This window comes from Boleophthalmus pectinirostris, unplaced genomic scaffold (genome assembly GCF_026225935.1).
Source record: "Boleophthalmus pectinirostris isolate CB_2022bp ecotype Guang Dong unplaced genomic scaffold, ASM2622593v1 HiC_scaffold_17, whole genome shotgun sequence".
Classification (NCBI taxonomy): Eukaryota; Metazoa; Chordata; class Actinopteri; order Gobiiformes; family Gobiidae; genus Boleophthalmus; species Boleophthalmus pectinirostris.
Genome location: NW_026571115.1, coordinates 16,673,499 through 16,696,219, shown reverse-complemented (window position 1 = coordinate 16,696,219; position 22,721 = coordinate 16,673,499). Strand labels below are relative to the sequence as shown.

The 22,721-nt window shown below is 37.7% G+C and overlaps 1 protein-coding gene across 1 annotated transcript in view; it reads left to right on the top strand.

Moving 5' to 3' along the window:
- The window catches only part of olfm2a (olfactomedin 2a), a 29,904-nt gene extending 7,753 nt beyond the window's left edge, over positions 1 to 22,151 (top strand). The window contains 6 exon segments of the mRNA XM_020935615.2: positions 7,579 to 7,728; positions 12,878 to 13,033; positions 15,344 to 15,563; positions 16,445 to 16,551; positions 21,476 to 21,952; positions 21,954 to 22,151. Of these exon segments, the coding sequence (XP_020791274.1) occupies positions 7,579 to 7,728; positions 12,878 to 13,033; positions 15,344 to 15,563; positions 16,445 to 16,551; positions 21,476 to 21,952; positions 21,954 to 22,151 (1,308 nt within the window).
- The last annotated feature ends 570 nt before the right edge of the window (positions 22,152 to 22,721 follow it).

Below are 22,721 nucleotides of genomic sequence, written 5' to 3'. Positions count from 1 at the left end.
GTTGACCCTCCTTTCATATACTAGGGCTGGAATAAAGTGTAATTTTCTCTGGATCCAGCGAAGAGAAGGAACATGCTAAAATTCTTACTTTCCTGGGGTGACTGCTTCTGCCCCCTATGGTTTCCTGTTGTTTCCATTGCCGCTGTCCTATTCTCTAATGGGCTTCTGCAGGGCGGCCATGACAGTTTCAGTTTCAAATCTACCACTTAAAAATGCCGTTTCATCCTTCACTTCTAATTGGTGAATGTCTGGGACAGAGAGACAAAACTGGGAAAACATAACTACAGATTAGATGTGCTGCTGCTATCCTTAACACATTTTAGAGGTTGCTTAGTTGTTAGAGAACAAATAAAACAGATGATAGGACTTCTGTCATTAAATCACCCTTTACATTACATTTAAAAATGTCTATGGAATAACCAAACCTGCCAGCACTGAAAATGAGTGCATAATACCAAACACTGTATAATAATATGTGTAACATTGGTATTTTGTATTTTTTGTAAGCTATACTGATGCAGTAGTGATATGTAGAAGTGGTAGGTTAATATGTATTCGATAAGATGAAATTTGTGATGCTGGAAATACCTAATGCTTTGCTCTGGTAATGTGTGATATGGTGTGAGTGGGTCTGAGAGTGGACAGTGTGAATTGTTCTTATTGTTGACTAATTGCGTTGTATAATTTATTTCTGTAAATCAGGGACTGCAAATGGAAACTGGCCATTTAGCAATCATCTGGTATGGAACATCTGTTTTTTTCTGATCTTAACGTGTCTGTACACTGTTGCTTCAAATGAAGACTAAATTAAACTAAAATGTATGCTACACCCAAGCAGGACTGAACTAACTCATTCTAACTCATAACTCGTACAGTTACGAGTTACAGAGGTACTGTAAGAAGACCTTACAGTACCTCTGAAAGAAGCCTTGGTTTCACCACTGGTACCTGTGCCATGTGCAGTGCGCAAATGTATTCCCTGCATGTCTGCTCACTGCTAATATTAGACTCACAGTTGTTTGTTATTTTCTCTTTTTAATGAGTTGATGCAACCAAGTTTATTCTGTGTGAACGCAATGTTAAATGAACCAGTGTGAATGACCCATGCAGAGAAAGGACTTAATTATATTTACGTAAAGGCAGAGTTTCAATCCCTATTCAAATAGAGTGATGTTCAACTGTACCTCAAGAGATGGTTTGTTTATATGCTGTTCTTCTACTGGCAAAGACAGCACAATGGGACAAAGCACATTTGCATTTAAGAATCACCTTTTCGGCCTTGATTTTTGAATGGACTAGCAAATTGTGAATGGTGAAGTTGGAGCCAAATGGGTAGGAGGGTGGTAATAAAGCTGGAACTGATTCAAATATGCTGTTAATTTCAGCACCGCCTCTATGAAACATTAATGAAGAGGAGAAAGGCCTGTGCAATCCTCCCTACTTGGTAAATGAGCCTAAGACATACTCAGCATGTGCACTAAAGTATAAAGGGTTGCATATTACCCCTATACAGAATCTGAATGAGTTGCATATTGCGGCCCACTATGTAACCTATCGTCAAATCAGTGTGGTTCCAATAACGGTGATGTCTTGGAAGGAGAAAAGCAATATGGCAAATGGATGGACCCTTATACATCCATTTTCAAAGGAAAGCTCTCAACCTCCAGGGGATTTGCGGCGCGTAGGCAGATCACCCCCCACATATAGATTACATTATAGTGAGGCAGGTGGCTGTAGGAGCTTATTGGACTAGATGTTACCCATAAGAGCATAAAGTGGCGATCGCACACATTCAAAAGCCATAATACTTTTTATTGTTACCCAGAAATAAAACACGAAGCCAACTGACCACTGACAGTGACTAATAACTAATTGAAATGACAGACAATCTGGCGCATTGTTAAATCATCTTTACGATGTCATAGAGGAGACACTTGTCCTACCCCACCAACATGCACTATTCAAAAAGATAGCTTTCTTTTTATTTACCTTTTAGGTTTAATTATTGAATTTAAAGATGCATTGTGTAACTTTTCTGGTAGAGGGTCTGTCAAATGCTTTTTGCCAAGAAGGTTATTGATTTGTCTGGAATGTTTCACCTTTCTATCTTCATGGGCCTTTCTATCTTCATGGAGACCAAACCAGACCAAGTTACAGGTCAGATCTGTGGAGAGACAACCAGTCATAATGCTTGTTTTTCTAGGTATTTTTGAGCTATAATATCAACTGTAACTGAATAAATATGAGGTAGGTCATAATGTTGGTTAAACATTCCAGGCAGAGCAATGACATATTCATAGAAACAAGCAGGTAACGGACCCCCAACCAAAAAGTTACACAGTGCACCTTTAAAAAGTCTTAACCGAGGACAGTGTGGAATTCTCTGTCATATTTTAATGTGATCCACCTTAACTTTGATGCAGCATCTTAATATTTCAGCTGCTTCATCTTCGTATCTTGTTTATTTCACAGTGTCATATGTTGATAACATGTGACACAATGATTCTCTGTTGTTTATTTATGTGGTTGGTTTTAATGTCTCATGGTGCACTTTGAGTTTGTTGCACATGTTTTTCCAATGTGTTTTTAAATACAAATATACAGCACACATGACACAGAGCAGCATCCTCTCATCGTCATCTAAAATTATCTAATATTTTAGGTTCAAAAAGTTAAGAGTTTTGTTTTGTATTTTAAAAGAAATTTCCCAAGTAATCCTTGTATAACGTCAAGATGATTTAACTTTGGCTTCAAGGGTTGCATATCTTTGGTAGAACAGGGCTGTAATAACTTCTATATATGGTGTAATGAAAGAACATGGTGTATAGCAGTATGTTAAATTTATACATAGCTGACATTGTTGGCTGACAGCGACAATATCTAAGCCCTCCTTCTGAAACAGCAAACGCATCTAGGTGATATGAATACCTGTGTACCAATATGCTAAACAATCATGGTAAAGTTTAATATAGAACAGGTCTTACAGGGATCAGCTGGAGATCTGCACCAGGTGAACAGACAGGCTCAGAATAGCGCCCCAGGTGACGATGCGATGAAAAAGCGCATCAAAAATCTTCAAAGAAATGGGTTGAGATTCGACTCACTTCTTTGTCTGGCTCCTGCCTTGATCTTCGGCCTCCACAGACAGGCATCTCCAGCTCCTTATAGAAGGCTGAAGAATGACAAGAAAGGTGCTGACACAAAAGCCTGCACATGCCTGAAGTGACACGCTAAAACAGTGGAGAATAATGAAATGGTAATTGAAACGCGGAGCCCATCATTTTTTAGTGAGTGTCAGGTCTATTTGGGCACAGAGACGAGAATGAGTTTGAAGAACGGAGGTAACTTTCATTGTTCATCCATTGTTGCTGACTGTTACTGCGCACACAATTTCTCATTAATATGCACCAAATTAAATTACTCAGAAATATTGCTTCAAATTAGATCACGTGTCATAACACTTTACAGGTGCACCACATAACATTGCTACTGGGTGGTACGTCACCTGAATGCCATACTGTGGGACATTCTTGGCAAACCAGTAATATATCCATGGAAACAAACAAGTGGTCGAAACTCCATCTGAAAAGTAACATAGAGCACCTATAAATGTTCAAATGTAATGGCATTATTTCAGAAGCGATGATGTTTAAAGGTCCTATATTACACAAAATGACTCTATGAACTTTTAGCCGTGTTTGAATTGTGTTAGCACCTTCAAAACATAACTGGAGTTGTGTTTTGTTTCATATACACATTTGAGTAACTCTTTATTATTTGTGGCTCTAAAAGATCAGTAGAGATTGGCAATTTCAGGGCTGAAATGATCCAAATGATTCTAGTGAAGGTGTATGTAGTTTAAAAACACATTAGAGCACTTCCTGTATCACCACATGACATCACAAGGTGGAAAAGAGTGTTTTCTATTTGAGAGAAGAACACAGTTTAAATATCCAAGATTTGTATTAAACTTGTGTGAAATAAAATGATAACAGATCAGAGAATGGCGTAATATGGGCGCTTCAATAAGTAAAGTTACAAGTAATTTTTTATAAATTATGTGCTGCTCATTTGGCATCAACCTACTTTATCATTATTTATTTTCTCATTTTCCCTTCCGTAAAAAGATGGCAGAAAGAAAAACACATTAAAAAGAATTTTGCATATTTATTACTGACTAGCTTCATATGCCTTCTTTGGGTCTAGCCTAAGTACTGAGCTGTAACCCCCTTATGCTTTGATAGCCTTTAACAAAAACTATTTTGCGTTCCCATAGCTCATACAAACACAGTCAATTCCATTGTAAATTCAGAAAGCGCGCATAAACAGCAGCAGGCTCGTAAGAGAACAAAGGAGGGAGGGGCAGGAAGTGGGGGTAACGGTGCCGGGGGACTGGCTGGACTGACAAGATGTGACAGGGCACACATTGGCTCGCAGGGTGGCTACTAGTTTAAACTCCAATCGCGCTGTTCTTTCCTCCCTTAAGACTTTTTAATATGATCGGCCTGAACCAGAGCAGAGACAGAGCTGTATCCTCACTTCCTCATTGCTCCCACTTATGCAGATGGGTCTTTAATTTCATCACCAAAATGGCCATTCCTCTAGCCCTCATTACAGCTTTATATGTGTTTTGATGCAGTGAGAATGGGCTTGGTCAATAGTCTATGCATATGTGTGTGTGTGTGTGTGTGTAATACTGATATTACTCTAGATTGGATTAGCTGGAGAGAGACATCTATATTCCTATCAGGTCTGCCTGGTTCTGCCCCTCCTCCACTGGTATCGTGCAGCATTATCGATCCCAAACAGCTCTATTTCCTTTCTGTGTCCAAACTTATTTAGTTCTCTGTCTTTGCTGCTCAGTAGGATTCCCTCTCCTTCTCTTTTTGTCTAGACACTAGATAATCTTGACATTTACCCACAACTCAGTTACAACAGCCAAGTGTGCAATTTCAGTTATATTATGCGATTATCTTTGGTAGGGCTGCATGATTAATCGCAACTGAATAGAAAACACAATTTGAATGGATGCAATTAAAAAATCGCAAAGGCTGCAATTTTTAATTACTATAATTAGGGCTGCGCAAATAAATCGATTAAATCTATGAATCAAATTTGAAGTTCAAATCGATTTGTTTGGGAAGGATCCATTTATTTCGTCCACTTTTCTTTCATTGAAAATGCATGAAAGGCTGCTCACTTCAGTCACTAGGGACCAAAGTTTAGCACAGGTCCATGCAGCGCTGACTGCTTTGAAATCAGTGACGTCAAATTAAATGTTGAGGCTTCATGTTTAATGCAATAGTTTCGTTTTATCTCATTCAAAAAAGATTTCCTCGTTGGGTTAAATATGATCATTGAATAGATTTTTCATTTTCTGTAGTTTGCAGAACATTTTTAGTGGAGTCAAAATCAACAATTTTATTTTCAGGCAAAATCGCCAAGCAACAAAATATTCAGTCAGAAAGCTGCAAATCTTGTAGTCTAATCCTCTACAATCATGTTCTGAAATGCATGGGATTTTTGGAATAGTTTTCCATTTCATATTTCAGCCTTCTTGTCAGTTCTTTTGGACGTGTTTAAATGTGGACTTTATAAATCAAAATCGAATTGCAATGCTTGTTGGAAGATAGTTAGTTAGTTAGTTAGTTTGTGGTATTAGTTGCATCACAATTTCTTGATACATTTTAAAACTGCAAAGAATATGTAATTTTCTATGGCATAACTCTTTGTAATTCTGATATAAAGGCTTTAATGCTTATTGAATAAAGTGTTCCAAAACCAAACTATGAAATCCAGCTATGGACAAAATCAACCATCGCAAATTACAGTTGGTACCTCTTCAGCATTTTATTACAGTCTCATCTAAATTTTGACTGCAAATGACTTTGAGGACTTGGATAAATCAATAGTTCTTAATTAAATTTCGGAAGAAGTAACTTTTGACAAGGCCAAAAGAGGGAGTGTGTATGCTGTACAGAAAATATGACTAGAGCTAACTAATGGCGACAGAAAGGGCTCGACTAATCAAGATACTGAGGAGAGTAGTTTTCCCATCTGCAACACTTGTTACATAGATGGATTAGTTAAGAAATGTTTTATATGGGAGGAGCACTTTTTGCTTTTCACCACTGATATGTGCTGACAGCATGAAACAGAGTGTCAAACCAAATGCATTCTGAAAAACCTGCATAAACAACTGTATATATAGTCTGCATACACTTTTTCTTTTATTTTTTCTTACTTTGAATGGCGTCAAAGCAAATATTCAACTTTTCCTACCCTCAACCCTAACCTCCTACCACCTGCCAGCTAACTTTACAGCTCAACCAAATTTCACCTTTTTCACTCTGGTGTTCTAGAAAGAAAAAAAAAATCATCACCCATTCTCTCCCTTCATCGCATCTCTGCCATCTCTACCAGGGTCTACAGCCAAAGTGTGTTTCAAGGTATTTTTTGCCTTGGGCTTTATTTGACGGGATGAATGCGAACATGATATGGGAGTGAAGAGTGGGAAGAATAAAGTCCTTTTTTATCTCGCTGTTTATGTCATAGTAACTTTTCATTCATAAAGTTTTGTTTCATAGAGTTTGAATTTGTGTTCATACCTGACAACATTTTCAGTTAGTCTAATGTTAAACAAATGGAGATTTTAAAATGCTAATTTGCTCACTCTAGCGTTCATTCAGAAGTATGCTGACACAGCCCATGGATTTCAAAATGAGGAAAAATAAGGACAGTTGCCAGAGTGATTACCAATTTACCAATTAATATTATATTATTATTAATATTATAAGTTTTGAATAGATAAAATATTGCATATAACAGGAAGCTGAAAACAATCATTAATGTGTGTGAATAGCTCTTTGTTAAGTTTTTTTGTTGTTTTGGTTAATGCATATCTACAGATGGTTTTGCTTTTAATGGCTTTTTTTTTTTTTTTTTACATTTTATCCTAAGCTCTACTCTGAGGCATGACAATGTATTTACAAATAAAGCTTAAAGGTCCTATAGTACACAAAACTGACTCTCATGAGCCTCCTCAAAAACTTACATAGAGTTGTGTTTTGTTTCATTCACTCATGTTTGAGTTATCCTTTATTATTAGTCTGGTATTATTGCCAAAGCTCAAAATGCTCTCTTCCACTTTGTGATGTCATGAAGCTGTAGGGTCAGAAGAGATAGGCATTTCCCAGGCTGAAGTCTCCTGAAATGATTCTCGTGAAGGTGTATGGAGTTGAGAACACATTCGAGCACTTCCTGTGTTACCACATGACATCACAAGGTGGAACAGAGTGTTTTTAGTTTGAGGGAAGAACTCAGCCTAAATATGCAGGGTTTGTGTGTTAAACATATGTGACTGAAACAAAACACAACTTTGCGTATGTTTTGAAACAACATTATAACAGATCAGAAAATACTGTAATATGGGCCCTTTAAACCACAATGTTTCTACTCACAATAATTATAACAGTCAAACTTGACAGTCTAACAAAAGTTGTGTATCCATTTAGTTCATCTACTCACTAAACTATGACTCATTTGGCTCTCCTGATTGAAATATGTGCTTGGTTGCAGGGCCTGTACCCTAGTCCTGAGGAGGGCTGGCAGATCTACAGCTCGGCCCAGGACGCAGATGGAAAGTGTATCTGTACGGTGGTGGCTCCGGCTCAGAACATGTGTAACAGAGACCCACGCAGCAGACAGCTCCGGCAGCTCATGGAGAAGGTGACAGCTGTCCATAGAAGCACCAGACACGACACGCTCACATATACACGCACACAAGCATACACAAACTCTACACTGCTACACAACATTAGCCAAGGAACAGTCCTCACTTCACCTGCTTTTACACCGACTTAGCATTTATTTATTTACTTATTTACCAAACATGCACAAACATTTTAAATAGTTCATACAATTCTATAGAAGTCTAGTAAAAGGGAACTCCCCAGAAACTACATTAGCTTATAAAAGAGGCCCCCGATATAAACAAAACAAAATGCATAATTACAAGTTATAATTTCATATTATCCCATACCATCACCCTAGACAATCCGTTTGTTTCCACATGGTTAGCATTCGTCCTATCACATTCATACATTGTATAACACACTGCATTTTTGTAGCACATCAAGCACTATAAATTACATTTGATTACATACAAGTTTGTACAGGATTATTCTAGTTATTATTCTAGTTATACACTTATTCTATATATATGTGGGGTTATAACTTTAACTTCTAAATATGGTGGTGTACTTTTAGGCCAGACTGACTGAGATAAATATCACTTCATAAAAAGTCTTATTTCAGCTTGATGCCGTTGTTGAACAGGGAGTGAAGAGTGAGAAGAGGCATTCAGCAAGCATAGAATGATGTGTTGTGGCCTACAGCCCTAAACTATTGTTTGTATGTTTATTGGATGTTTTTAAGACTGACTAGCTTATAAACTATAAGAATATATTGTAGCGTCTCACTCATAGACTGTATATATATGAACGGACATAGCTAACTTGCAAACCACAGCTTTCCAGATAGAAAGTGAACATGGGCACGCTGCCGGCTCCATCGACTCCAATTCACTTAGTATTGAGAAAACATCATCCCTCTCTCCGTAACTGCTGCTGTCAGGCTCCTCATTTTGGTCTTAAAATATTCATATTTACCCGCTCTACATGATCTTGGTGTTTTTATTTAAATATTTTGTCCATAAATCAAGTCCTATTCCTAAAATGGCACTGGCTCCAAATTTGCCCCATAACTGCTAGCCTTGAGAGCTTCATTTGGCTGGAGCCGATAGCTACGGGTGACGTCACGCTCCCTTAGTCCACTTCTTCATACAGTCTATGGTCTCACTCAAGCTAATTAATCAGATAGAGTAGTTCACAAGATGTCACTTTATTGCAAAATCTGCTGGCTGTAACCACGCCAATACAAAGTGAATGGAATAAGAAAAAGTAGCACTGCTGTACCTCAGCCCGCGCTTCTCTCACCAAAATCACATCACAGTCACTACAGTGTCCCACACACAAGGCCAGCCCCCACAATTTTTTTCAGTTCAGTTTAGTTCATTTATTTGAGCAACATGAAATATTATGATATCAAAGATGAAATATTATTGTACTTAATGTGCTGCATTACAGTAATGCACAAAAAGGAAAAGGAAGAAGACTTACATTTAGGTTTAACTCATTGGACTCCCTTAACGCACATCATTTTAGGTCATCTGAGTGTTAAGGAAAACTACAATCGAGGATTTACTAATACCTATAATACAATAACATCTAAAATGTACTGAGTGAACAGGCTGCATAAAAACTGCATGCACTAATCTACAGTAATTTAAGTCATGTGCAAATTTAAAAGGGAGTGCATTTATAAGATGTCATTTTTTTTTCTCTGTAATAATTGGAAACATGCTCTATCTTAATTGAGAGCTACCCTACTGTGATGTGTGTAATTTTCTGCTTCTCTTGTCTAATGCGTGACATGAGTACACAAAGGCCGGCCCATATGACAATAACATAGATTATATATATATATATATATATATATATATATATATATATATATATATATATATATATATATACACACACACACACATACATACATACGCACACACACACACAAAAACTAAAATGGAAACGGCCTTCAATAAGGTTTCAGTGAAAGGGTTGGCTTTGAAAGAATAAATGAAAGAATAGTGAGGGGTGTGGTAAATTAAAATCCAACAGATCCTTCAGGACAGAGATAAATCTATGAGACACAAAAATCTATAAAACAGATTCACTCTCTCAGTTATGTCTGTCTCACTTCCTGTTACACCTTACACACCAAAACACTCTTCAAATTCACCAGTTTAGAGTTCCTGTGTTTAAATGTCACGCTGGGAGGGGCAACTGGCTCGAGGGAGATTTTTGTTTGGGTTTTTTTTTTTTTTTTTGTAAATATATATACACTAGATCTAGCAATAGTAGTAGTAGTAGTTCTAGTTGTAGTAGTAGTTCTAATAGTAGAAGTAGGAGGAGTAGTAGTAGTAGGAGTAGTAGTAGTAGTTCTAACAGTAGCAGTAGTAGTAGTAGTAGTAGTAGGAGTAGTAGAAGTAGTAGTAGTAGTAGTAGTAGTAGTAATAGTAGTAGTAGTAGTAGACGTAGAAGATAGATAGAATAAAGACACAGGGACACAGAACAAAAACACACAGACTGATGAGGATACAGATTACAGACTGTTGAGCGCAGTGATGGCAGTAGTAGTAGTAGTAGTAATAACAGTAGTAGTAGTAGTAGTAGTAGTAATAGTACATCATTACCATTATATATGAAACAAATTACACTATTACAATATTTGATTAATTATTATAGTGACTCTATTTATTATTATTATAGAATGAATAAAGTTTTAGTTGCAAAAACTTGAGATTACTCTTAAAGGTTAGCTACGGTAAAGTTGCCTGTTATTAAAGCAAAATGCAGTATTGCTGAAACATTACTGCCCTTTCACAGTTATTAGTGGTTTGCAAAATTGTTGGCAAAGTTGTGATCTTTTTGTGTTCATTATTTTATCTATTAGCTGTTCTTCCTCTTTAAAACTGCCTATAAGATGCAGTGCAAGTGCTTCCATTTAGTTGAGCTTAATGAGAACTCCTGCGGTCAGCTGTACTTGAGTGAATGTGCGATGCCATCTCTGTCAGGACATCCTCAAATGAACCCACTGTAATAATGCATGCTTGTTCTTTAAAGAGCTGGAATAGACCAACGCTCTCCCCTGGATACAAAGAGCCAAGAGTATGCTAACAATGTCAAAGCCACAATGTTCAAAGAATGTAAACGAGGCACCGCTGAGAGCTTTGGTGCAGACAAACAATGCCACAGGGCAGGGCCTGAAGGACAACAGTGCACCGCTAGCCATGCAACATTAGGAAAAATAGCTCTATATTTTGACCTGTGACTAAAATTTAAAAAGGGCTTCCACAGTTAGGCAGCCAATAATTTCTTATTTGTAATCTGATTGTAAAAGAGTTTGTATTCTTGTGAGAAATCCCAGCAGCTCCATTCACAAGGTGTCAAAATTAATAAATTAAATACGAACAGTTCCATTTGGAGCTTCTGTTAATTTTTAGCTTTTTATTTGTTGAAGAAAATACACAACCATTAAGTCATATTTTAAATTCTCAAAACTCTCCCTCTAGTCACTTTTATGAATATTTGTTAAGTTTTGTCACATCGATGAAAATAAAATAGAGGCTACCCTAAGCCTTGACTATTTGAGGCAATTTTATGGAAATCAAAATAGGCAGGAAGCGATTGGTATGAGTCTTACCACCAGGGGTCAGTGATGAAAGTAATCTTTAGGTTCTGTTCTAGTCTTGTTTTTGCTGGTTTATTCCACTGTTATCCCAATTCTGATGCAGTGTTTTTGCAGTTGCCACTACATGATACATTTTAGAAGGTTTAATGCCTTGGTGGGGGGTCTGTGACTTTGAGAGATAGAGAGGGCATATGTATAACCAGAAGCAGTCAACTCTCCCCTTCAGACTGATGTCATATTAACTTTCAACAGTTGAAGCAAATGTTCACAGAGATCAAACGTTCCCAAGTCGGCGTCTGAGTCGTGGGAGAGGAGCTGGGAGGAGGAGCAGTAGGCTGAATGCAGAGTAACTGTGAGGGGGCCGTCATGGAGCTAACTGGCAAATTGTGCAAAACAAACTTCATGCCAAACCATGACCTCACAAATATGCCACACATTTTTGTTTTGTTTGAATCAGTAATTTCAAATATATATATTTTTTCTTTTGAACTGGAGATTTGGCTTGCCCTTTATATGGATAGGCAGTCATACCCATACACACAGTACATAGGACCACCAGCCCAGTGTCGTGCATCTCTGTCAGGAGTAAGTTGGTGCCGCGTGCAGGCGATGAGGGGGCGTAAGGAACAGTAGGCTTGTTATGCAGCAACAGAGTGGGTTGTACAGCAATGAGCAAGCAACATACTTAGTAAAAATTAACAGTAGAAAAACTATTGACTTCAGGGCAATCTGAGATATCTCGCATCCCAATATACTTTATGAAACTGACTTCATTTGCAAGTTGTAAATATTAACTTGGGCATAATTACTGTGTGTCCAACTGTCACCGCCCTGGAGGAAATAAATTGTTGAGAACAACTCTGACTTGAATAAATAATGGTATATTTTAATAAATTAGAATGAGTCGCAATGTTAAGCCGTGATTTGCAAACAGATCTATGGAGCAACATCCTTGAACTAGACATTTCAAATTATTTAAAAACATAAATTACGCTATGGTCTGTGCACCCTGCCTGGGGAAAAAAAGATATCGAATGGATACTGCTGAAAAATTCTACTAGGAAGATGTATATCGGCAATATGGCATAGCAAATTGTGAATTATACTTTTTAATTCATAATTCTACAGTGGAAATGTTCTATTTTATTACTGTATCTTCTATAAAAATGTTACTGAACTAATCTAAAATAGGCTTATTTATTATCAGTTACTCTGCAAAAGTTATTTTAATAGTGTGCAATCCAATACATTTATTGGCATATTGAGTATTTAGAAAGATGCCTAATAAAAAAATGTATTATTATTACTATAACTCAAACAATATCTTTTTTTTTTTTAATCAGACCTAATATAATATTATGCAGTATTTGTGGATCTCTTGGCAGGTAGTTAAAGAAGCAAAACAAGTATATTTAACAATAGAATATCTAACTACAGTGTCTGGGAGGGGAAAAAAAGAAAAAAGAAAATTTCCCAGTGTTGTGTTTGCGTTTTAAAAATAAAGAAGAGAATGAAAACGAGTTACACTGACTTACACCTCACTCTCCATGACTGTGTTGAACAGGTCCAGAACATCAGCCAGTCCATGGAGGTGCTGGACCTGCGGACATACAGAGACCTTCAGTATGTGAGGAATACTGAAAGTCTAATGAAGGTGGTGGATGGGAAGCTCAAGGTGGCCTCTGATAACCCACGCAGCCTCAATCCAAAGGGCTTTCAGGTAATTATGCTGGAGATGCAGGCAGACAGTGTTGTATAGGGCTACAAGATCGCAATCGAAATGACAATTTGAATGGCCGCAATTTGTAATTCCCTGCCATTTTTGAAGAATCGTTAAAGTTTCTTCCACAAACAAAATATTCATTCTTATTCTGCATTAAATGGCCCATACTTAGCTTTTTTCTGATTTATGTTATAATGTTGTTTCCTCCTCAAAAACATACCTGCATATTTAGGGATATTTAGTGAAAACACAGGAAATACAGACTGCACCTTCACTCATATGGATGATTTCAGCCATGGAATTGCCATTTTCTGTTGAACTTAAGGTAAAAGGTAGCTGTTAACTGGAAAACTACTGCTTCATGACATCACAATGTGAAACAGAGCATTTTGATCTTTGAAGATGTAGACAGAGTAATAATAAGGACACAATACCCAGGCATGTTTTTGATGAGGTAACAGTATTCTAACATGGCTTAAAGCTCACAAGTCATACTTGTGTAATATAGCAACAAAAAAAACCCTGCTAATCCTGAAGTTTAGATCTGTACAAATATGCTCTGAAATGTGAGTTTTCTGTTAGTTTGTCAGTCTATATTTTGTCAGTTCTTCTTGACACTTTTAAAATATGAACTTTGAAAAGAATCCTATTATTAAAACATAAATCGCAGCTCAAATCACAATTGCAATTCTTGTTAGATGTTTTTCCCAATCACTCAGCCCTCGTGTTATGTATTTATATATGTGAGTATTATTGTCTAGTAGTGAATGAATGCGGTGCTTCATTGTGAGTGCATGCAAACTTTGGCAGATGGATCGCAATCTCTTTTGCTCTTCATAGACAATAAAACTCAGGACGACTCGGCAGACTGCTGCATAAGCACAGTTACATTCCAATTCAATTCCCAAAGTCTTTCTGAGTCATTGAGCTAGACACAGCAGAAATTTAAACAAATTCACACAGTGTTGAATTATTAAACCTATGCTCGTTACATCCTGTCCTGCCTTCCCTCTTAACTGCTCTTTGACTTTACACACTGAAGTCCACCACAGCATAAAAGCTACATGCATTCACTGCCTTTACTTCTTATCTCTCCACAAGCTCAGACTCCACTGCTGTTATCGGTGGTGCTTTTTGTCTCCTTGTCAGGGCCTGTCCTGCTCTCTGCATATATTCCTCTTATAGATATTAAATTAGTGCATTAAACAGTTTGATTAAAAGTGCCTTGATAAATGGTGAAAGTTCTCCACTGCTGGCACTTGAGCGGAGACATGACTGACTGCGACTAGCTTCCGTATATTACATCAAAGTAATTCTATTGGCTGTAAACCTAATAAAGATGCTTATGAATTTAGTGAACACATCCGTCTCTGCTGTCTAAACTATGCACATTACATTACTTATACTTTGAATGCAAATCTCTACAATCCAATGAGACTCCATATTAAAAGCTATTTTTACAATGGTGGGATTGGACTGGTGCAGGTTGGCTGATGAATGCGTGGAGCTTAAAGTTGCCGATGGCGGAGCGTGGGAGATTAACGAGACCGAATTTTTGTGCCTTGAAAAGGGGAAAATGAGATTTATGATGCGGCGCCATGGGGCTGAGAGCTGCTCCATCACCAGATTTACGATAAACCCTAACAAGGAGGAAACCGCCCCTGCTGTGGCCAGTGCACTTTACTGATACACCCATTTCTCCACTGAGCCTTGTATCTCCTTTTCAGACCCTGGGAGCTACTGCCGACAGTGAACTTTAGGATTAAGTGGCCTTTTCACTTTCACTAACCATAACATGAGTCAGGAAGTAAACTTTGAGCTTGTAAACTAGCGCTGGGCAATATGACAAAGAAGGAATACACTTGTTTTCTCTCATATTGATCCATCTCAATATTGAATTAAAAAAGGTTTTCAGTGCTGATTTCATGAACATAAACTATACAAACTTTCATTGCAATTTAACACAAAACTCCCAAGTCTGAATGCCACATCAATGCCTCTTGATGAAAAACCCATAACCCAATCAGTGATGATTAGACAAAACTGTCAACCTCCACCTTGTGTGAATTGTTCATACATAGTGAAATAAAGTAAACTCTATTACAAATAAAAAATAAGATATAATCTTAAAAAGTTGCAAAATATACTGTAACAAAACCAATCAACCAATCAAATTATAGTTCTTCTGTTATAGTAAGAATTTTGTGTTACTAAAAAAGAGAAAGTTATTAAGAAAGTACAGTTATCCAACCAAACTTTCGTCTTATATGTAGATCACTACTGACCTTTACATCCTGTGTCCCCTAGGAGCTAAAAGACAAGGTGACCCAGCTGCTCCCCCTGTTGCCTGTTTTGGAACAATACAAAACTGACGCCAAAATGATCCTTAAACTCCGGGAGGAAGTGAGGAATCTGTCTCTGGTGCTAATGGCCATCCAGGAGGAGATGGGCGCCTACGATTATGAAGAACTGCGGCAGAGAGTCCTGCTGTTGGAAACAAGGCTGCACTCCTGTATGCAGAAACTAGGTACAGTGCGCTGCTGTCATAACCATTCAGGCCCATTCCTACTGAGCAGTAATCCACCCAGACTATATCCTCGCATGGAAATGGAAATCTAAGCCACACATTCTCCACACTTCCTCTTGTGCATGTGTGAACAGAGCCAATTCTCCAGATATCTGCCAGAGAACATGTGGCAAAAGAACTGTCCGCTCAAGTGTAAGGAGACATATACATTTTGATAAGGCGTTTTAATAAAGGGGCGAGGGGTGAAGCCTGCAGAAATGTAAGTGAACTTTAGGGTGAAATTGACAATCAAGAAAGCATGCAGTGAGCTCATGCTGTTGTTGCAAATATATGTTGTTCAATAGACATTTCATTTCCTTTTTCTGTAAATAGGTCAATATCTGGCTCTTAGAAGCTCGTTTCATAAAAATCTATTCACGGGTTTCAGATTCCTGTTATGGGCGGCATTTCAGGACTTATCACTATCATTTATCACTATTGCAGAGATATATTTAGTTTGAAATTGTTATCGCTATGGCAACGGTCCTAATGTTTGATCATTCTGAAATCCATGGAAATTTGATGGAAAGTTAGATCTAAAATGGCATGTGAGTGAGAACCAAAATATATATACAAGAATGGTTTTACAAGAGCTCTGGGCTGTGTTTTGATGAATATTTAAAAACAAATGTATTTTTTAAGAATAGCAATCCCTGTCCTTTATGTCTTATTCTTTGAAGTTAGTGGGAAGTTACTTAATCCTTTAAGATTTTGATCATTTCTGAATATTTTATGTGCAATGTTTTTCCTGTACTGGGTGTGGATGAGATATGACAAATCTTGTGGTCTGTAAATCCATCACTGAAAAATAAAATGCCACTGTTGTTGTGGTTGACCTGCAGGTTGTGGGAAGCTCACTGGAGTCAGTAATCCCATCACAGTGCGGGCTTCAGGGTCGAGGTTTGGCTCCTGGATGACAGACACTATGATCCCCAGCTCAGACAACAGAGTAAGTCTTCTTTGGGTTTTAATCCTTTCACACATTTCCTAGTTTAATCTAAACTAACTTTAATTCATTTAAATTTTTTTTGTTTATATAGCCTCGACCTTGAGGATTTTAGCATTGAATAAATTGACGCTCTGATAAACCACCCGTTACTTGCAAGAACTGAGTCCAATGTGTCATCAACAAATGTATATAATGAATGTATTAAGATCCCTCTCCCAAATAGTTTTAACACTTCTGCTAATGCTGTTTTGATCCCCAGCTCAAACAACAGAGTAAGTCTTCCATCGGGTTTCACATATTTCCTTCCAAAATTTGTTCTAATTTAATCTAATCTAATTTCTATTTTTTGAAAGGTGCACTGTGTAACTTTTCTGGTGAATGGTCTGCCACCTGCTTGTCTTTTGGTCTGAATAATCCACAGTATGGAAATAAATTTGGTTATTACAATGGAGACAAGTTACTGTTCAGGGCTATGAAGAAACAAGCCAGCACATAGTACGAATTCCTGTTTTTTAAGGCATTTAGAAGTTACACAGTGTGCCTTTAATTAATATATAACATAAGATAAAAATACATTAAAAACAAAAAACAGTGAGGACTCAAAGGACACACAGCACCATAGGAAAAACATGTACTCAAAAACTCAAGCAACCGTAAAAAAAATATGATTTAACCCAACAAATGCAACACAAGATTCTTTACCACCATTGTTGGCATGTAAGATTATTTCTACATTGTCAAAATCAGTCTTGACCAGTACTTAACACTCAATAAGCAGGACTGCTTTCAAATAGCACCTGTGCCAACTAGATACACCCTGGTCAACTTAGGCAGGTGACATGGCAATCAACTGTAGAGGCAATCTGATACTTTTGTCCATATCGGAGAACAAATGGCATTCCTATATTCCTGTCAATGTACATGTGGCATTTCGACACACAGAGATCATTTCTGCCAATACACATTTTACGTAGCCTTGACCTATTGAGGATTTTGTATTGAATAAATTGACCTTGGGCTTTTTATAAACCTGTTATTTGCAAGAATTGAGTCCAATGTATCATCACCAAGTATACAATAAGATCCCTCTTCAAAATAGTTTTAACATTAATGCTGTTTTGTCCCCTTTTACAATTTTTTTAGCAACACATCTCACAACAAAATAGTCATTGTTCAGAGCAGTCCAACTCCATGATCTGCTCAGGTGAAAAACGTCCTCATTGCTCGGCTGTCATGTTCCTTACGAGGCTGACGGAGCGCTGTGCCTGACTGGAGCCTCCTGCACACAGCCAGCACAGACAGACTTGAGGTGGGAATGCAAAGCTGAGTCAATGATGGATGGCATCCGTTTTGCTCGCTCATCCCGGTCTCCCTCTGTCACCGCCCGTCCGCTCTGATTAATCACTTTATTATCAAACACACAAATGAAGAGCTGTTTGGGCTAAAGTTTTCTAAATCACTGAGGTAATTACCAAGAAGTGTGTTGAGAGCTGGTCCACGCGCACATGATTTAGTAGAGGTGCTGCCTGATTAAAGATGACATATGGTTTTTCACAGACTGGAGGAATTTGTAGAGACACAAGTTCAGCTGAAGCGGAAATGAGACTGGAGTTGGAATAAACAAGGACAAAAATGGGCTAAATCAGGGTTGTACAAAAACAAAGCTAGAACCAAACCACAAGGATTAAACCACAACTGCATTTGGAGTAAATCAGGAGTAAATCGGGACTAAATCAGGACAAAATTAGGACTAAATCAGGAGTAAATCAGGTGTGACTGGAATTATGATAGGACTATGTCAGGATGAAACCAGTAGGGTTGAGACAAAACGTTGTATCACAAGATTTGCCACAAGATTGTGCGCACATGAGGAAAATGTTCTTGTTAGATTATTTTCCCCCCAGTATATGCATTGGGATTGGACAAAAAAGGGTTGGTGAGTTAACATTTTGAGAAGCTGTAATTCTAAAAAGCAGTGCAAAAAAAAATATATGTATATGTATATATATATATATATATATATATATATATATATATATATATATATATATATATATATATATATATATATATATATATATATATATATATATATATATATATATATATATATATATATATATATATATATATAGTGTGTGTGTGTGTATGTGTATGTGTATAATAAAATGTAAAGGCCAAAACTGTGAACGGAACCTCACCTTGTGTCAATCTCATGGATCTTATCTCCAGTCTCGTCTTGTGGGAATTCTGTCTCTTCCCACCCCTAGAAACCTGGTCTACACCAAGTCTTAATCACTAAATCAGATAAGAATAACCACTGTAAAAGTTCACACCTAATTCAGTATTAACCATGTACAACATAAGGACTAAACCAGACTTCAGGGCTTATCCCCATTTGCTCTAAATCAAGACATCATGACATGAGCCATTTACTTATAAAGGTAAAGGGTTTTAAGGGTTGCATCAAGCCAAAATTTTCACCATTGTGAAACATTGTGTATAGTCACTTACAAATGATGATACATTTGCTATATTATGCAGCACTAAAAAAAAATACTTAAGGGAAAAAAAAACAGCTGTATCTTAAACTCCAGTCGATAATAGATAATACATGAGAGAAAAGGTCATACAACGCTGTTCTTGATTGAACGCCTTGATCGTTATGACTTCATTTACTTGGGAATTTGAAGCTTGTTACATCAATCAATGAATGCATTTATCCCATGATGCATCAGCAATATTGTCATCATCACCCACACAAATCATCATATAATTATATTTGAAGAAACGTTACAGCCTTGAGGAAGCAAAGAAGCATAAGAAAACAGCTTTGTCTCAATGTCCTCTAAATGGGGCCTGGCTGAATTCCCACTACAGAGTTCAGCACTGGGGAGTCATTGGAGAGGCAGAGGAGAAACAATGCCTAATGCCTCATAATCCCCTTTTCCTTTGCACTATATTTCACACTTCAGGGTAGCCCACATATGCACAATATCAAAAAGATGTGATATTCAATCACTGTATTGTATGCCGATATTTTAATACTTTCTGACACAATACGTTCACTTAAACAACAATATTCAAATTACAAAATTACAAGTATTAAATTACTAATCAAACATGTCAAAATGTATATATTTTTTCATTACAGTAAATTTCCTTACAGATGGAGAGCCTTGTGTTGTTAGGTTAGACATATATTTATTGTCTTGAGAAGTTGAGTTAGCCCATATTGAGAAATTTAAATTTAAGCAAAACATTGTGCAGGCCTACCACGTATAAACACCATGAGTGGAATTACAGTAAAAGCTAAATATTTGTCCCATCTTTATTGAAAGAGGCATGGGTCAAATGTACAATTATGGACATGCAGGAGTAACAAAATGATCAGGTCACCAGTGTAACATGATTTTGTTACACATTATATTGGTGATCATTTGGATTTACTTAAAATTGTAATAGTAGCGAAATGGTGTTTTTTATTTATTTTGTGTTTTTTTCTGTTTTTTCTCTAGAGTCCATGAAAATAGTCTAACTTTGTTAAGACTTGTAGTTGTCTACGTAGCAGAAAGGATAAATGGAAAAATTACTGGTGCTGCAATAGTTCAATGTGGATTAGGCTTCAGTAATGCCCTGCTTGATATGTTAAGCACAAAATAAATATCTTAGCCAAGTGTGGTTTAATTGAATCAATTGGAGCTGAACTGTGCCTGGGCGAGGCATTGAGGGAATGATATGGGAAACGCAGGCGGAGAGAAGCCCATGTCAGAGGAGCAATCCGCTGAGAGTGCTTGAGGAAAAAGATAGAGCTGCTAAATGGATAGATTTTCTGTAACTGTGGACTGGGAAGGCCAGAGAGCACAGGCAGTGGTTGACTGCAAAGCTCATGCAATGTCTTCACTCCCACATTCAGCTCAGATCAATAGTGCTGCACATACGGAGAGGCATTTGGCACAGCTCAATGGCACACACTGTAGCATACCCAAAATGCTTACCCCTGCAGGCGTACCTACTGGCGATAATCAACAATACTATCACTATTATCACGGACATGGACCAGCTGTTGTCGATTACAAAGGTCGTTACTTAAATTTCAGCTTAGCTATGCTTCACTCTCGGACCTCACAACACCCTCAGATACAGTACATACAGTGTAAACAGTGTAAACAGTGAATGTATTATGTAGGAAGACGATGATCACAGTAGACAAAGTGATATTCCACAAAGTGACGGGCGAAGGCCAGTTCTGATGTAAACAAGAAGACAGAGAGGAAGGAAACAGGTTGTATAAATAATGTAGAGACAGGAAGAGGCATGAGGTGAGGTCCATGCTCCTGAACCCAAGATTGCTAAACTTATCTTGATTAAACCTGAACATTAATTGACATTTAAGAAAGTCTAGACTCACAAACATTTAAACTAATCTGAATTTAAGCTAAACTAGGTCTAAATACAGTTTTGTAGTTGGTGTGAAAGTCCATGACTCTAATAGGACCTTACATTTTGTGTGTGAAATTTCCTTTTGGATAGAAGAATGCAAGATTAAAAGAGATATCAAGTATGAAAAGTAAGTCTAGTGGATATAAGTGAACTTAGTTATTGCAGATTTCAAATAATGTAAAAAGTCAAAGTATTTAATTTTAATTAAACAGAATAAGTTCAAAGTTCTATCAGGTCCCTGTTTTTTCAGTCAGTAAAAGGCTTTGTACCCTGCACCTTCCTGTGATTTTAGCTACACCCTTTATCCCCTCAGCACCAGCTCCATCAGCACCTTCAGTCCCTCTATCTCCTCTTCAATACCCTTCACCCCCTGACAAAAATCATCATAATTCTTCTCTATCAAGCTGCTAAAGTTTGCCCTTCTCTCCTTGTCGGTTTAATGTTCTCCTGGCTGAAATTATTGCATTTTCGTTTTCTGCAGGTCTGGTATATGGACGGCTACTTCAAAGGGCGGCGGGTGCTGGAGTACCGCACCATGAATGACTTTATAAAGGGACAGAATTTCGTGCAGCACCTGCTACCACACCCCTGGGCAGGCACTGGTCACGTGGTCTTCAACGGCTCCCTGTACTACAACAAATACCAGAGCAACATCATCATAAAATACCACTTTCGCTCTCGCAGTGTGCTCATCCAGAGGAGCCTGAGCGGGGCTGGCTACAACAACACTTTTCCATACTCGTGGGGTGGGTCTTCTGATATCGATCTAATGGCAGATGAGAATGGACTATGGGCTGTGTATACCACTATCCCAAATGCGGGCAACATCGTAATTAGTCGCATGGAGCCCCAGAGTCTGGAAGTACTGCAGACTTGGGACACTGGCTTTCCTAAAAGAAGTGCTGGGGAGTCGTTTATGATCTGTGGTACGCTTTACGTCACCAACTCCCATCTTGCAGGGGGCGAAAATCTACTTTGCCTATTACACCAATACGTCCACTTACGAGTACACGGATATCCCCTTTCACAATCAGTATTCGCATATTTCTATGATGGACTACAATCCCAGGGAGAGGGTGCTGTATACTTGGAATAACGGACATCAAGTGCTCTACAACGTTACACTGTTTCAAGTTATTAAGACTTCTGGGGACTGAGGCAAGCACCAAATTACTTATACAAATACTGTGATCATTGTTTGGGCGGGACTCAATGATTGGAGGGTGCAGTCTATGGGGTAGGTGTATGGGGACATATTCTCTGATTTTTATAAAACTGGATAAAGTCTTATTATCCACAATCTGAAACGAACTGTGACAGAGACATCAAAGTACAAAGACATGGACTGTTTTTGCTTTACTTTCTGTGATGAGTCCGCATGGTTCTTCTTTTTATCTGTGGTGAGAAAATAAATATCAGTCTTTACCATATAATCTTGGTATATCTTTGCTTTCTTTTCACTTGGACCCCTGCTGTGATTTTGGTAGTAAGCTGCCTCAAGGCATCTCAAAATGTGGTTTATTCTTAAAATGGGCTTATTAAAAGACAGATGTGTGGAGTGTTTTTACTGTAACTTTTCTTACTACTTACAACAGAAGTGATAACCAAAAAGAAAAGCATTTAACTGTGTTCATTTTTTCTGTGCTGTTTTGGAAGCTGAAAATTGGCAACTCCTATAAACAAGGTTTTCCATCAGAGGAAGCATTTAATATTGACAGTCTGTAAGG